The sequence below is a fragment of the Euleptes europaea genome, chromosome 17 (assembly GCF_029931775.1).
Source record: "Euleptes europaea isolate rEulEur1 chromosome 17, rEulEur1.hap1, whole genome shotgun sequence".
Classification (NCBI taxonomy): domain Eukaryota; kingdom Metazoa; phylum Chordata; class Lepidosauria; order Squamata; family Sphaerodactylidae; genus Euleptes; species Euleptes europaea.
In genome coordinates this window covers 13,671,236-13,688,663 of record NC_079328.1, presented here as the reverse complement: position 1 = coordinate 13,688,663, position 17,428 = coordinate 13,671,236, and the positions used below count along the sequence as shown (strand labels likewise).

Below are 17,428 nucleotides of genomic sequence, written 5' to 3'. Positions count from 1 at the left end.
ATGGCCAATCAGAAGCCTTGCTGGGCCAAAGCCCCACATGGCTGGGGGCCCCTTTCCAAAAACACTTGGTGGGCACCAGGAAAATTGTCGACAGGTGCCGGAGGCACCCATGGGCACCACACTGGGGAGCCCTATGCTATCATCTTATAATTAAGGAGTCTTTCCAAACCAATTTACAACTCCACATAAAATCTGCCAGGAAGCATTCTTGTCACTAGCTCCCAACCTATGTAGACGACTTGTGACAGCTAAACTAAAAACCAGCTGTCATCAATCCCAGAGCGTATCACTTTGGAATCCGCTTGTTTACAGCCTGTACTTATCTGACAAAAACTGTCACCTTCAAAAACAAGATCTTTTTCATTAAGCAAAATATCACTTGCAAGTCCAGCAATGTAATAAATGCTAAATGTCAATTTTTGGATGCCACATCCAGTATGTTGGGAAAACTATTACAGACAACTTGTGCCCATTTCAGAAATCACATGTCAGAAATCTTGAGCAGACTATTGCAAGACATTTTAATGAAGGTGGACACAATCATTCAGACTTGGAAATATTCCCAGCAGGAACAAAAAAATAAACAAGGTCCAACCCTGGGACTCTAGAAGCAAGAGGGAATTTCTGGATATTCAGACCAAACACCACATGGTCTCAGATTGGAGGTTAACATGTAAACCTTTCTTAATTTGTTCCTGGCTGGAAGACAGGGGAGTCCTTGTAGCCACCCCTCTTTCAAATAAGGCACAAGGCCTCATTGGTGGGACCCAGCCCCAGCCAACAGCAGGTGCATTTGAAGGCCTCAGAAGTTCACCCCACCTCCCTCTTATAGGCATTTGCCATATGCTCTTCATCTCCCCTTCCCCCCGGTTTAATGATATGGGATCAGTTGGTCACTTTGGGGGGCTGAGGAGAAATTTGTTTGGCTCTCTCTCAGATTGGCACAGAAGGGGCCTTTTTTGCCTGGCCCATATTGTTCACACAGTATGGGTTAATTAGGTCTGGTCTATGGACTAGACAGATCATACCTTGGCTGAAATAGTCTGAGTTGCCAGAGCATGGGTAGGCTGAATTGGTGAGTACCCTGAGGTATCTAAGGATGAGGAGACCATTGCCTAGACTGCCCATCATTGGCTTGTGTGGCTGGGTGGGCTGGGGAGGGGCCCCTCTGGGCAATGAGCACCACTAATAGCGTTGCCAGGTCATTCCTCACCACTGGTGGGAGTTTTGCAGGGGCGTGGCTGGCAGCCATGATTGGGATGGACGTGACCTGCACAACATGCCAATGTCACTTGCGGGTTTACCCGGAAGCGACACAGACACTCTAACAAGTTTAGCCTGAAGAGAAGAAGACTGAGAGGTGACATGATAACTATCTTCAAGTACTTGAAGGGCTGTCACTCAGAGGATGGTGCCGAGTTGTTTTCTGTTGCCCCAGAAGGTCGGGCCAGAACCAATGAGTTGAAATTAAATCAAAAAGGTTTCCCTCTAGACATTAGGAAGAATTTTTTAACAGTTAGAGCAGTTCCTCAGTGGAACAGGCTTCCTCAGGAGGTGGTAAGCTCTCCTTCCCTGGAGGTTTTTAAGCAGAGGCTAGATGGCCATCTGTCAGCAATACTGATTCTATGACCTTAAACTGATGATGAGAGGGAGGGCATTTTGGGCATTTTCTGGGCATGGAGTAGGGGTCACTGGGCGTGTGGCGGGGGGAGGTAGTTGTGAATTACCTGCATTGTGCAGGGGGTTGGACTAGATGGCCCTGGTGGTCCCTTCCAACTCTATAATTCTGATTCAATGACACCTGAAACTCCAAGAGTTCCAGTAAACCCGGAAGTGACGTCGGTGCATTGTGAAGGCGACTCGCACCCTGATTGTGCCCCACCCTCCGCTGGTCCTCTTCTGCCCGCCAAACAGCTGAGGGTCGGCAGGCAGCCCATTGGATTGGCGGGCATTTTCCTGCCCCCATAGGGCCGTTGGCAAGCCTAACCATCAACCAAACCCATACATGCTGGGGAGGAGGGAGGTTTATCACTTCTTGGCACAATTTTTATGCGCAGAGTACGAAAAACAAAGCTGAAGATAATACAAAGTTTGCATCCAAGGTAGGGTTGCCAGCTCTGGGTGGGGAAATATCTGGAGATTTGGAGGGTGGAGCCTGGAGAGGGTTGGGTTTGGGGAGGGGAGGGACCTCAGCAGGGTTCAATGCTATAGAGTCCACCCGCCAAAGTAGCCATTTTCTCCAGGGGAACTGATCTCTGTTGTCTGGAGATCAGCTAATAACAGGCGATCTCTAGCCACCACCTGGAGGTTGGCAACCCTAATCCAAGGTAGAATTGCCCCAAACTAACTACAATGCAAATCAGCCAAACTAGCCAGCACTAAAAAGTTTACGATGAAGTTTGACGATGCAGATTAGCCATTAATAAATCTAGCGGAAGGCTTAGTGTCTCATGTACAATTTATGGTGCAGGTAGAAGTGAATTTTTTAGAAACCATTCTTCCACTTGTAATTACAAATGCCACTTTTCTGAGCTTCCTCCCCCTACTCAGTACTATTAGAGCAGTCACCTTGGCTTTTAATAGTTTTAAGTCTCACCTGCATCGATGAATAAAGTGGACACCCAAAACACTGAACTAAACAAGTTTTAAATATATTTTTTCAGTCATCTATCTACATCTACATGTAAAATCCACACATAGATTATGGTCTACTTGAATGAAACACTGTTTTTGGATAACACTCATACATATACAACAACAAGAATGTGGGTATGTCCCAGCTGAAATAAAATATTTTCACATCTTGCTGATTTTGATAAAGATCAATGAAAATGTCAGACTGAAATAAATGGAACTTAAACATGCCCTGCAAATGTGCACACACATGCACCACAATATATAAGATATTGGCCTATCAAATCAACCCATATGCTGATTTTGTTACAGTAGCTAAATATAATGAAGTTGTTTGCAAAATCTATACAGGTAACATAATTTATTAAGTGGGATAGAATTTTGTGCAAAATAGGACTGAAGTATAACATCTCACCAGTAGAGGGCAGACATGGCCCAACCAATCCATCACAACCAGTTGATTGATCCCTTTTAATAGAAAGGAATCTTGAGCAACGGAAACAAATAGGGTTAAATGCTTTCTTGGACCCAAGTTTTGTTCATACGAACCAAGGTTCCAGCTTTCCAAATAACACTTTCTGGAACTCACTATACCACTTTCTGGAACTCAAATATCGATACTTTTTAGATGCAGAAAATGCATATAGGCGGTATATTACTCTGCCCAGAACACTGGCTTGCATTTATATTACTAGTGAGCTTCAAAAAGTGACATGGTATATTAGCAGTGTTAACATGCAGACACAGTGCAGGGCACTACCGCTTCCTTGTCCTTCATTCTCAACAAGAAAATAGAAAAAAGGGAAATAATAGAAAAGGGAAATATGACCGTGATTTGTGCAGTCTGGATTCTCTGGACTGAAACACACTGGCAAAGCTAAACAGCCTTGCTAGAGACACCCCTGGATGATTCTCACCTGTATGCTGTTACTAGAGCTGAGATTTTCTCCCAGAGACTCAGATTCATTCCCGATTCCAGAATCATCCGTTGTAATGAGACTGTCTGTGACGGCCCCTGGGTTTGGTTTCAGAAAAGCAAATTCCTTGTGCCCTAGCTGGGAGGCCAGGCACACTTCGTATGAACAAGGCAATGGCAAAGTCCCTTGGCTGTAATTACAGGAAAATTTGTGGCCTAAACTAGAATACAGTTCTGGATTGTAGGACCCAAGAACAGCCGGGCTTCTTTGTCTTCGGCATTTGAGAATCAAAACTGTTAGCGCTGTAAAAAGAAATAAGGATGAGACTAAAACCAAGGCGGTCACCAAAATGGTGTTCATGTCAGACTGAGATGCCGAGTCATTGGGTGGTTTGCTCATTTCTGGAAGTGCCTCTTGGAAGTTCTCAGCAAACACCAGGTTCAAGGTAACAGTGGCAGAAAGAGGAGGACTTCCATTATCCTTCACTAAAATTGTGAGCTTTTGCTTCACAACATCTGTTTCCACAAAGGCCCGTGATGTCCTGACCTCACCGGTGTGCAGCCCAATGGTGAAGAGAGACGGATCAGTAGCCTGAAGTTGGTGATAGGAAATCCAAGCATTGTGTCCTGAGTCAGCATCCACAGCCACCACTTTGGTTACCAAATAGCCTGACTCGGCAGACCGAGGTACCATTTCAAATAAAGCTGAGTCATCTTCTCTCGGCAAAGGATACAGGACCCGAGGGCTGTTATCGTTCCGATCCAGAACAAACACCCACACTGTGACATTGCTGCTGAGAGGGGGGGATCCACCATCTTGGGCCTTCACTTGAATCCGAAACTCACGGAATTGCTCGTAGTCGAAGGAACGCTGTGCGTAGATGGTGCCAGTCTCAGAGTTAATGGACACGTAAGAGGAGAGAGGCAGATCCTCAATATTGCTGGCAAGGATAGAGTAAGTGATTTTTGAGTTGCGGTCCAGATCCGGGTCCGAGGCTTTGACAGTGTAAATGGAGGCCCCCGAAGGGTTGTTTTCTGGCACAAAGAGATTGTAGGAAGATTCCTCAAAGGCAGGGGAGTTGTCATTGATGTCTGAAATCTGCAGTGAGATAGTTCTGTATGTGGCAAGGGGCGGGGTGCCTTTGTCAGTGGCTGTGATGGTCAGGTTGTATTGTGGGGTTTTCTCTCTGTCCAGGGCACCCTCTGTGAGGACCTTGTAGTAATTGTTATTTGATGACAGCACCTGAAAAGGAGTACTTCCTTGTATGGAACAGTCAGTCTTCCCATTATCTCCTTCGTCTCTGTCCTCCACTTTGATCAAAGCAATCACAGTGCCTGGCAGAGAGTCTTCAGGGATTGGGTTAAAGATGGACATGAGCTCAACCTCTGGGGCATTGTCATTTTCATCGAGAACCACCACCTCCACCTTGCTATGGGTCAACAGTCCACCACCGTCCTTGGCTTCCACTAACATCATGTAGCTTGTCGACTCTTCAAAGTCCAAAGTCTCCTTAAGTGTAATTAACCCGCTTTCTGGATCCAGGCTAAATTTCTGTCTGACTTTAGCTGGGATATTGCTGAAAGTGTAACTTATTTGTGAATTGGAACCTTCATCTCTGTCAGAGGCTTTGACCTGTATTACAGAAAAACCTTCTGGTGCACTCTCCTTTATGCTGGCTTTATAGATTTCCTGAGTAAAGACTGGTGGATTATCATTACTATCGGTGACATTTATCCATATATGGGCTGTCCCACTTTTTAGTGGCTCTCCCCCATCCAGGCCTGTAAGGATCAAGTGGAGACTATGTTCACTTTCCCGATCCAGTGGTTTGCTCTGCACTAACAGTGCATATTTATTTCCATCTGGACTTCCTTTAACATCCAAGGTGAAGTACTGATTGGAGCTCAGCTGATAATTCTGGACAGAATTTATCCCAACATCAGGATCTTCAGCATTTCCAAGAGCAAAGATGGCTCCAGGCAAGCTGGATTCACTTATTTCTAGCTTAATATTGTCTTTTAAAAACCAGGGTGCGTTATCATTGATGTCCTCTATTGTGACACTGACATGGAAAACATTTAAAGGGTTTTCAACCACAATTTCAAAGTTGAGGACGCAACGTGGGAGCTTTCCACAAATTTCCTCCCTATCTATTCTGTCTCTTACATACAAGTCTCCATGTTCCCCGTTCACCATAAAGAACTGTGCGTTAGCAGCAGAGAGGATACGGAGCTTCCTATTCACCAGGTCTTTCTTGTTCAGACCCAAATCCTTGGCCAGATTCCCCACAAGAGAGCCCTTCTCCATTTCCTCGGGAATTGAATACCAAGCCTCTTCAGACAGCGCCCGGCAGAACAAAGAGACTAACAAGGAAAGCTGTACTTGCCGCCTGCTGCTCCAACATTCTTTGATTCCCATCCATTTCCTCAGCGGCTTCGTTTGCATCCTTTTCTTTCCTCCCCCTGGTTGCAGTTCTCAAGTTTATTTCAGGCTGCAGAAGTGGCTGTCAGAAATGGGCATCAGTCTTTGATGTTGCCCAAGTGGGGAGGATTCTTCCTTGGTTAGGACGCTGCGTTGCCCCTCGACTCAGTCTTTGACTAGGTTCGCAGAGAGTAATTCAGAATTCGTTGCACTAGCGGAAAAGTGGCTGGAAGTGACTTTACTTCTATCCTGAGCCGGCACTGGCCAACAGCGGCACTCAGAGTCTCGATTGGAAAACTGCAAGAGCATCGAATGGATGAAACAGCTCCAGTGGCTGGGCTAAGAAGCAATCTTTCTCTCAGGAGGAGTGTTGATTTTTGCAATTATTGTGTGTGTTTTTCATTTCTTGCCTTTGTCAGTAAAGACAATATTTGTAGAAATAAAGAAGACATATAATGATTTGGGAAATGCTTTCAAATGCCACTGAAGTCAAACTAATTACTGGCTAAAGTATTGGAACTTTATGAACAGAGACTGTGAGGTATGTTTAAAGTATACAGCCCTTCATTGAGAAGGTTTCCTTCAGAGCAATTCCTGCAGGAAAAGCCTGGAATTGCTTTGGCACAAAGGAAAGGGAGGGAAAGTCACAGGCCAAATAGTGCCCCCCGTAAGAGACAATTTCTGTATTATTAGCTGTTGTGTTAACTACTCGAACTCTTTTTCAATGTGGGGGGAGTGGCTATGTGTGCTAGGGGGTGTTGTGAGAGCTGCTGAATGGGAAATAACTATGAGGGGCACTTCCATGTTCTTACTTGAGAATCTAGAAGTCACATGACTTGAACACATGAACACATGAAGCTGCCTTCTACTGAATCAGACCCTTGGTCCATCCAAGTCAGTATTGTCTACTCAGACCAGCAGCGGCTCTCCAGGGTCTCAAGCTGAGGTCTTTCACATCACCTACCTGCCTAGTCCCTTTAACTGGAGATGCTGGGGATTGAACCTGGGACCTTCTGCATACCAAGCAGATGCTTTACCCCTGAGCCATGGCCCCTCCCCCTTGTCTTGATTCCATATGAGAGACTCTTGCAATAGATGTTAGACTTACATATCCTCTTCCAAAGGAGATGGAGGGGTGGCGTCATAAGAATGTAATAGGCACAGAAAGGTGGCTGCACAGTGTGAAAAGAACAATGGAACAAACACTTGGTTACTTTTGGCCAGCAAAAGCTTGACCGAAACAGAACTGTCTTGCAGGGCCTCCAGAAAATGGTTCAGTCTTAGGATTTGGGAACCTAATTTAGCTGGAAGAGTTGATTCCGACTTAACACTTGTGGAGGGGGGAGGCAGGTGGAGTACATGACAGAGTCCATTTAGATAATTTCTATAACAGATTTTCTTTTCTGAGTTTATCATAAATGATATTGATGGTCCCTATCATACCTTGCTCTCTCCCGTAAACCAAGTTCAGATCAATAAAATGTATTTTAGATGTTTCAAATGTGCAATCTGCCAAATTATTCACTATGGCCTCAATTCAACTGTGTGTATGCGCAGCAGATGAGGCTATCTGCACATAGTGCAATCACAACATTTGCTGTCATGCCTTATATCTGTTTAGTGGGGAGAAGTGACCAAATCTTGCTTCCCTTACCCAACTGGCAAGATAGCAGAGGTACACCAGGGAGGAATACTGTGTGTAGCCCCCATTTGTCCACATGATCCCTTAACCCACTAGGGATATGTGCACACAAGCCTGCTTCACTATGCTCCCTCATGGAATCTTTAACAGGTTGGAAGGGGCCACAGATAAGTAGCGCTCATGGTTGGGAGGCAGAAGGTCCTACGTTTGGTCCCCAACAGCTCCAGTTAAACAGGACTTCAAGCAGCAAAGCTTGTAAAGATGTACTAGAGAGCCAGCGTGGTGTAGTGGTTAAGAGCGGTGGTTTGGAGTGGTGGACTCTGGAGAACCAGGTTTGATTCCCCACTCCTTCACATGAGCGGCGGATGCTAATCTGGTGAACTGGATTTGTTTCCCCACTCCTATGCATGAAGCCAGCTGGGTGACCTTGGGCTAGTCACAGCTCTCTCAGCCTCACCTACCTCACAGGGTGACTGTTGTGGGGAGTGGAAGGGAAGGTGATTGTAAGCCAGTTTGATTCTTCCTTAAGTGGTGGAGGAAGTTGGCATATGAACACCGACTCTTTTTCTTCTATTAATAATATTGTCTAGAACCAGTAAATTATTCATGTATGGGTCTGAAAAAGGAAAGAAACTTACTAGCAGACTAATGTTTTCAAAAAGTTGACCCATAGCCTTAAAGCCATGCATACCATAAATCTGAAAACAGAAAGCTAATTTCAACGATGCTACGCAGACTTCTCCAAACACTACTAAATAAGTATCAAAGAGCTGTTTTCTCTCAAAATGTCACTTAGGCAAATAATTGCCTCATTTGCATTTACTAGTAATTTTGCAACAATCAGCTCAGCTGAACAGAAGCTTGCTTCCTTTCATTGATGCTTAAATCTTCACCAGTCAGTATGAGATACTTTCTTTCACATGGTTGCTGACCAGAAAGAGTACTGGAAAAGTTTCTTATTTGAAAGATTAAATTTCTCTTTCTAGTGCTTGTGATGAGAGAAATGTACTGGCAGAAAAAGTGAAGAAATGCTGGGGCTCCATTGATCCCCATAAATTATGAGGCAGGAGAAGAATAAGAATGTGCCATTAAGTCACAACCAACTCATGGTGACCCCCAACCATAGAGTGTTCAGGACAAGAGAGGAGCAGAGGTGGTTTGCCATTGTTTTCCTCTGCGTAGCAACCCCGGTCTTTCTTGGTGGTCTCCCATCCAAGTACTGATCATGGTGGACCCTGCTTAGCTCCCAAGTTCTGACAAGCTTTGACTAATCTGGGCTATTAGGGAAGTTCAGAAGGTAGGAACTCCACTGAAATTCATATTCCCAGAATCACACAAGTGAGATTTTCTCCACCTTGGGAAGAGGCAAGGGTTTTCATTTATATCTAAAATTTTGAGATGGTTTACAGTAAATATTGGTGGGAGGATTTTCATGGTCTGTGGCTGTGATAGTGATGTTTCAGGCAACCACATACTCCCTGTCAATCTCTCTGTCCAGCATCAAACTGATTGTAGGATTTCCTTAATTTAAATAGGAAATCGCTAGAACATGTGGTTCCCCATTGCTTCTCGAATCTTGATCTTGCACATTGAAAAGGGCTACCACTGTTCCCTTTGGAAAGTCTTCCAGCAGTGAAGTAACCTGAGGGTTTGTTGCTAATTCACGAATGTGATCATTCAAGTCAGTAACAATGATCACAACTTCTATTGTGCCAGTTCTTTTTCTGCCATCTTGTGCTTGGACCTGAATTTCACACTGTGTAAACTTCTTATAGTCCAAGCTTCCTATAAGAGTTATTTCTCCTGAGGCTGAATCCACATGAAGTATTTGGGAAGCTATCACTGTCATTTTTCTTAATAAATATTTAACTTCATTGTTGATTCCTTCATCCATGTCAGCGGCTTTACTGTAATTCACTGGGGAACCAGTGGGCACTTTTTCCATAATGCTCACTGTATAAACAGGCCGGTCAAAAATGATGCATTTTGAATTGCATCAAGAAACACAATGTGTTTTTTGCTATGCCAGCTTTGACTGGGTCTCCTCCATTATATGCTGTGAGGACCAGATGATGAGCTACTTCTTCATGGCCAAGAGGCCTTTCCAGCATCAGTTCAGAATATCTGGCGGCATCAGCTGCCATTTTCACAACCAGAGAGAAATGACTGTTGCTACTGTGTTTGTAGCCCTGGAGAGAATTTGTCCCCAAATCAGGACCTTGTGCTTCATGCATGGTGAACTGGGATCCTATCGCTTTATTCTCACTGATTTTTCTCTCCAGTTTCTCTGATAACGACATGGGGTCATTGTCATTAATATCTAAGATTTCAATTTCTACTCCATACATTTTTATTGATTTTCCATCTATAATGTCAGCATTAAAGACACATTTTCCCAGCTGCCCATATATCTCTTCTCTGTGTGCTTTTTGTGGTATATAAATTCAAAGCAACGAAATTAATCCTACCTTGGGACCAAAAGTGTCCTCTTTCTAAGAGATTGCTGATGTTCAGTTCTGTCTCTTTTGCAGGGTTTCCCACAACAGATACTTTCCGAGTTTCCTCCTAAATGGAATAGTAAACTGATCCAGAAATATCCTCCCAAACAGTAGCCGTCACAAAGCAAAGTGTCACTCACCCTCTGTCATTGTTGTGATGTGAAGATAACTCTGATTCCATTCTGAAGACCAGAGACTACAGATTACCACAATGTTAATTACTGAAGTGAAATGTAGAGCAAAAACTATACCTTCACTGAGATTTGGACCCAGACTGAGTCAGTATGATCTGAGCTACTTTATTGCTTCAAGAGCGGAACAGCCAGGTAGAATAGATCTCTCTGCATATCTCTGCCTCATTGATGAACAGAGGCGGTTGGAGTCTCAATCAATAACTACATTTTAGATATGTGATTTCATTTGATATTGCTCAATCTATTCCTCTATCACACAACATCTAGAATAATACAGGATAACATTTACATAATAAGTGAAACATTGCATCTATGCAGTCATAGTCACAATGGGACTTGAAAATAATTAGATGCAAAAATAGAAAAAGCGTGAAAATACAGACATTATTTGACAAATCTACTGATAATCACTGATAACCAGAGTACAGAAATATTACAATTATTACTATCACTCCATAATGGATATATTCATACAGCATATTTCTTCAATACATTCAAGGTAAGAGATGTTCAGAGGTAGTTTGCCATTGCCTGCCTCCACATGGGCTGAGAGAGGTCTGAGAGAACTGTGACTGGCCCAAGGTCACCCAGAAGGCTTCATGTGGAAGAGTGGGGGAATTGAACCCGGTTCTGCAGATTAGAGTTCGCCGCTCTTAACCTCTATACCTTGCAGGCTCTCTTATCTGCATACCACAATTTATTGTTATGATTCTCTGTATCATCAGGGGTGTATATATTGCCAAGCACAGATTTAGGGCTGCACCCTTTATTCTATGGGGCTATAAAGAAACATGGAGAGAATCCAGCTGTCCTACAGATTAATACTATCAGTGCAATCCTAAGAAGAGTTGCACACTTTGACATCAATCCATCGATTTCAGTGGACTTAGAAAAGTGTAACTCTGTTTAGAGTTTTGCATAGCTGACCCCAGCTGGCACCCAGTGGGAGAATTCAAGGGTTGGGAACAAACATACAGCATTGTGTCGATGTCACTTCCAGTACAAAACCATCAGTTATGTCATTGCACCAGGGCAGCACTCTAGGATTCACCCCAAACTCAATGGTCTCGTGCCCCATGTGATGCTGAGCAGTGGCGAGGGATGAGGGGTCTGGGAGCTCTGTTAGGATTGCTCTCTAAACCAGGGAAACATTAGTATATCGGCTATAGCCAGGCATTTCTAGAGCTACAAAGAAAGAAACACACGTTTTTGAACTGGCTAGTAAGATGCTCAAGAATCTGTTATAAAAGCAGGTACAGGTTGGATGTTGTTATTTATTGCATGTGCACAGTCCTTCTTTACCAGTGGCTGAGCATTCAAACCAGCATGGGCCCTGGCATTTTCAATTTAAAATGTTAGGCCCATTGGGTTACGAACTATAAATATTAACAATTGTTTACAATACCAACAGCTAGGAATGATGTAATTTCCAAAAACAAACCTTACCTTTTCACCAACAGTCACCTCAGAATTAAAAATGGTGGAGTTGCTATCCACATTCACCACTTGTGAACTCTCATTGTAAATCAAATTTTCTGTAGCCTGGAAATAAGATTTCTGCAAAGAGACTTGATTTGTCCTGGGCTCTGAGGATACACAGAGTTGGTAGGAATATGGCAAAGTTCCTTCTTCATAGTTTGGGGGAAATACGACATGAGTCTTTGACAAAGAATTGGGATCAAAGGACTGAAATAATTTTGGATCCTTAGACTGTCGAACTTTCATGATAATGGCAAAGGTCACAGTAAGGAGGAATAAGAAAGAGATCAAAGCTAAAGCCAGCACCAAATAAAACTGGAGTTCAGACTGAGGGTTCAAATCGCTTGATTGGTTGCTCATTTTGGGAAGTGCTTCTTGAAAGTTCTCAGCAAACACAAGGTTCAGCAACACGGTGGCTGAGAGCGAGGGTGTCCCATTGTCCTTAATTAAGATGACCAGCCTGTGTTTCACAGCATCTTCCTCCAGAAGGACTCGTGATGTTCTGATCTCCCCTGTGTGGGATCCAATGCTGAATAATGCAGGCTCTGTGGCCTGTAGAATGTGAAAGGAGAGCCAAGCATTGTGTCCAGAGTCCGCATCCACAGCTACCACTTTGGTCACCAGATAGCCTGACTCTGCGGAGTTAGGAACCATCTCAAACACGGAGCCATCAGCTCCTTTGGAAGGATACAGGATCCGAGGGCTGTTATCATTCTGATCCAGAATAAACACCCACACTGTGACATTGCTGCTGAGAGGGGGGGATCCACCATCTTGGGCCTTCACTTGAATGTGAAACTCACGGAATTGCTCGTAGTCAAAGGAACGCTGAGCGTAGATGGTGCCAGTCTCAGAGTTAATGGACACGTAAGAGGAGAGAGGCAGATCCTCAATATTGCTGGCAAGGATAGAATAAGTGATTTTTGAGTTGCGGTCCAGATCCGGGTCCAAGGCTTTGACAGTGTAAATGGAGGCCCCCAGAGGGTTGTTTTCTGGCACAAAGAGATTGTAGGAAGATTCTTCAAAGGCAGGGGAGTTGTCGTTGATGTCTGCAATCTGCAGTGAGATAGTTCTGTATGTGGAAAGGGGTGGGGTGCCTTTGTCACTGGCTGTGATTGTCAGGTTGTATTGTGGGGTTTTCTCTCTGTCTAGGGCACCCTCTGTGAGGAGCTTGTAATAGTTATTAGATGTTGACACTATTTTAAATGGCAAATTACTTTGCAAATGGCAATCACATTTTCCATTTTTTCCAGAATCTCTGTCCTTTATACTTATAAGAGCAACCATGGTGCCAGAAGAAGAGTCTTCAGGAATTGGGCTGAATAACGAAGCAATGAACACCTCAGGGGCATTATCATTCTCATCTAAGACCTTAATTTCAACTTTGCAGTGAGCCACTAATCCACCTCCATCCTTTGCTTCTACTGTCATAGAATATTTGTCTGTTTCCTCAAAGTCTAACATCTCCTTAATAGTAATTATTCCATTTTGTGGATCTAAATTGAATTTCTGGCGGGCTCTTTCTGCAATATTACTAAAACTGTAGGTAACATAAGCATTTGAACCTTCATCAATATCAGAGGCTGCAACCTGGAGTAAGGGGGATCCTGCAGGGGTATTTTCCTTCAGGCTGACCTTATATACCTCTTGAGTGAAGATGGGTGGATTGTCATTGGCATCAGTGACATTAACCCAGATCTGGGCTGTCCCAGTTTTTCTTGGTTCTCCCCCATCCAAGGCCAGAAGGGTCAGATGAATAGACTGCTCCCCTTCCCGATCCAAAGGTTTCTGCAGAACCAGTTCTGCATATTGGTTTCCCTCTTGTCCCTCTCTAACTTCCAGAGTGAAATACTGGTTTGGAGTGAGCTGGTAATTCTGGAGAGAATTCATCCCAATGTCAGGATCTTCAGCTTTTTCAAGGTGAAATTTGGTTCCCACTAAAGTGGACTCAAGAATTTCAAAGTTGATATTGTTTTTTAAAAAATGTGGAGCATTATCATTTACATCCTGGACTGTCACATTTACATGGAAAACATTTAGCGGATGTTCAACCACCGCCTCAAAATTAATGGCACAGAGTATGCTGTCCCCACATATTCCCTCACGGTCTATCCTGTCATTTACATAGAGCTTTCCATTTTCTGCATTGATAGTGAAATATTGCTTTTTACCTTCAGAAAGAATGTGCAGGTTTCTGTTCCTCAGCTCTCTGGCATTCAGTCCCAAATCCTTGACAAAATTCCCCACAATGGACCCCGTTGCCATCTCCTCAGGGACCGAGTAATGAATGAGCTCTGAGACAGCTGGGCAAAAGGAAGGCAGCAATAAGAGAAGCACTCTGCTGATCTGGCTCTTCATGATTTCCATCTTATTTCTTTTTATGGTATCATCAGAACAAAAGCTTAAATTTCTGTTAGAATTCCAGTAATCTTCTTCTTTTGCTTATATCATGTTGGTTTTGTCTTGTCAGCAACCACATGCAGGACTTTGTGATCTGCTGTTCCTGTACTCGGCAGCTAGTGATGGAGCAAATGGAGCGTCACTGGATCCCTGGCTCCTCTCTGACGACCACGTTGGCCAACAGCGGCACCCTCAGTCACTGGCGGAGAACTGCAGCTGAATCAGCTCTGCTGAACAACCTGACAGATCTGTCTTGGTTGTCTTTTGCTTGCTTCCCCAGTACAAGGCCTACCCATCTGCAGTCACAATATGGAAAGCTTTCCCCCTTAAGAAACAGAACTCCATGTATTTCTCTCTGTATATTAATGATATTTCTGCAAGTATGCTTTCCTCAGATGGATACTGGGGAAAATGGATCATGTACTGAAGTACAAAGAGAGTACCTTTTTCTTGATCTTGCTGAGGACAAATGCATCTCTTTCTCTCTTGCCTTGACGTCTGCCTCCATATTTTCCCCCATAGCCATTGCCCATAACAAAAATCAGTAAACCGGGGTGGGGGTGGGGAATGCTTTGACAAATTGTCTGAAGAAAGTTTTGGACTTGAACTTTTAGAACACCTCTAAACTTTTAGAACTTATAGAAACTTCTTTTAGAAAATCTCTAACTTGAAATGGAATAAGGTCACTTTCTTTTGTATGATGATATACAAATAAAACCATAATGACAGTAAACAGGGCCAAACGCATTTCGGCCCAATGGGCCTTCTTTGGTGTTCACTAGTACATAGATACACATACATACCAAGAACAATTGTTGGTATAATAAACCAAAACAGGTGTTGAATTATTCTTGCACATTTTATACTGTGTGGCCAAATTGTGTCCTTATTAGGATCATGGATCTCGTTCTATGATTTCCATGCTCACACGTAGAAATGTATGGTTGTAAATTATATCAACCTAATTTTGGCAACTGATTCCTTAGTAGTGTGTATGTATATATCAACCAGCAATCTGACAAAGTACATTGTTAATCAAGTGAGTAAAATATGTTAATCACAGACATCCTGCTAACTATAGATACAGGACTGCCCTATACCAGATGATGCTGATCTACCAAAGGCTAAAACATTTCCCTAATACTGATGTTACCTTGATTCCATTTGCAACCAGATTCACACATGCCACTTAAAACACTTTTCAGCCTCTCTCCCACTGTTTGGGCTCAGCTTTGAAAAAAAGAGAGGGAATTGAAATATAAAATAATAATGTAAAATAAAACAGGAGTCCAGTGGAATTTTACAAATCAACAAAATCCACTCCCTAATTTGTATCAGGATTTCAAAATCAGTGGCCATGCAGGAAAATGCATGAGTCGCATCAAATCCTTCCTGTAGTTTCAGTTTAAGCACAAGCCTTGGTTGAAAGATCTAAATGGTAGAATGAAGGAGCATGTATGTAACATTGGAAATTGTAGAATACAGGCCAGAAGACTCGATGAACTATACATTACAAACTCCCATGAAGTTAATCACATAAATCAGCTTATACGTTCCTCATAATGAAATGTAAGTAAACCCCCCATTCAATGTCCCTCAGAAGCAGCATTTGGGGTGGGGGCACATTTTGTGTTGCATCCAAAGCAGGAAGCTGATAAAGTCTTGCTCTGCAGGTGGGAATTCTTTTGTCAGTGGAAATGTTCCGTGGGATCCAATCCACTGCTTGGAAACAGATATTTTTAAATGATCTTGCAGGATTGTTGCAAATATAAACTGAGCTAGTCCCATGGACTTCAATTTAAGATGGAATACAAATGTAATAAACAAAAACAGATACTCAAAGACATCTATCTCCTCAATATTTTTCCTCTTGATGCAGAATCCACTTTTAAATGTAATAGATTCCCTTTATTTACAACACCCAATTAGGAAGCATTTAAGTAAATCTCCATTACTTTAATACTTTCAGCAAGGAAAAAGGGACCCTTAGCTCACAAGGAGGCTGACTGACCCAAAGTACTGGAATAGCTTTCCTTGGGAAAGATGAAATTGTCTTCTAAGAGTCTATGGTCAAATAAACTCCATGGCAACAGGAGTGAAAAAAGTCCAATCCCTATGAAGTCTGACACTGCTACACCACTGAAATTCACCCTCCCACAGCCACATAATTGTAAATTTCTCCATGTGTGAAGTTTCAAGCTAGGAAAACAAAAAACAAACAAGCCACAGCAATCATTGGATAGAATCTAAGTCTAGCACGTAAACCTGTAGTGGCTGAGATGTTGATCAGAACAGTCCATATGTCAGGGATATTACGTTAGCTGTATGTTAGCTACTGCTGTAGTAATGGTGACAGAAGAAGAAAGAACTGGTTGTTCATTATCCTTCACTAAAACAAACAGGCTTTGTTTGAGAAGGAAGTGGATTGTCCTGGTCTCTCAAGTGTGCAGTCTTAAGGTGAACAGACTGGGCTCCATGGCCTTCACAAATTGACAGGAGAGCCAGGCATTCTGGCCAGTCTGCACCCACAGCCACCACCTTATTGACCAGATAACCAGGCTCAGAGGAGTGAGGTGGCAGCAGGACAATACAGTGAGGCATTATCATTCTGATCTAGGATGAGATGAGTCACTGGAGCTGAGTGGTGGGGAGCATCCCTCTTGGGCCTTAACTTGGAACCAGATTTCATTATCAACTGAATGAAAGGCACAGACACCCCCAATCTCAGTATTAATCAAAAGGTACAAGCAAAGAGGAACGTCTTCGAAGAATCCTAGAAAGATGGAGTAAATTTTTCTGCAGTTCTCTTCCCAGTCTGGGTCAATTACTTTGAACGAGAAGATGGAAGTTCCTCTTTGGTTGTTTTCCACCGCTTGAGAAATATGTGAGAATTGTGGAAAGGGAGTATCCAAAATCTGGAATGGGATAATAGTCCATTGTGCAGAGAGGGGGAGTACTGTGATCTACGACTGAGACAATGATCTTATAGGCTGTTATCTGCTCCCTGTTCCAGTGGTTTTGTTGTCACTAAACGGAAAATTACCTAATAATTTCTTCAGCTGGAAAGGAAGGTTGTTGGAAATAGACCAAGTGATTTCTGCATTGTCTACTTAGCCTTTGTCTTGCACCTTTAAAAAACCTATGGAAATCCCTGCTGGAGAATCTTTGCGGACTAGTTTTTGCTAGTTCTGGTGCATTATCATCTACATCAGCAATAAATATCATGAGAGTTGCTCATCTAAC

General features: G+C 43.2%; 1 protein-coding gene across 19 annotated transcripts in view; it reads right to left on the bottom strand.

The window, feature by feature from the left end:
* The window catches only part of LOC130488791 (protocadherin gamma-A12-like), a 358,724-nt gene that overhangs the window by 79,610 nt on the left and 261,686 nt on the right, over window positions 1-17,428 (bottom strand). The window contains exon 1 of one of the 19 annotated variants that reach the window (XM_056862446.1): window positions 11,753-14,143. The exons of the other annotated variants lie outside the window; for them this stretch is intronic. Coding sequence (XP_056718424.1) covers window positions 11,753-14,143 — 2,391 coding nt within the window. Of the gene's footprint in view, window positions 1-11,752; window positions 14,144-17,428 lie in introns of those variants that run through there. 19 annotated transcript variants of the gene reach the window in all.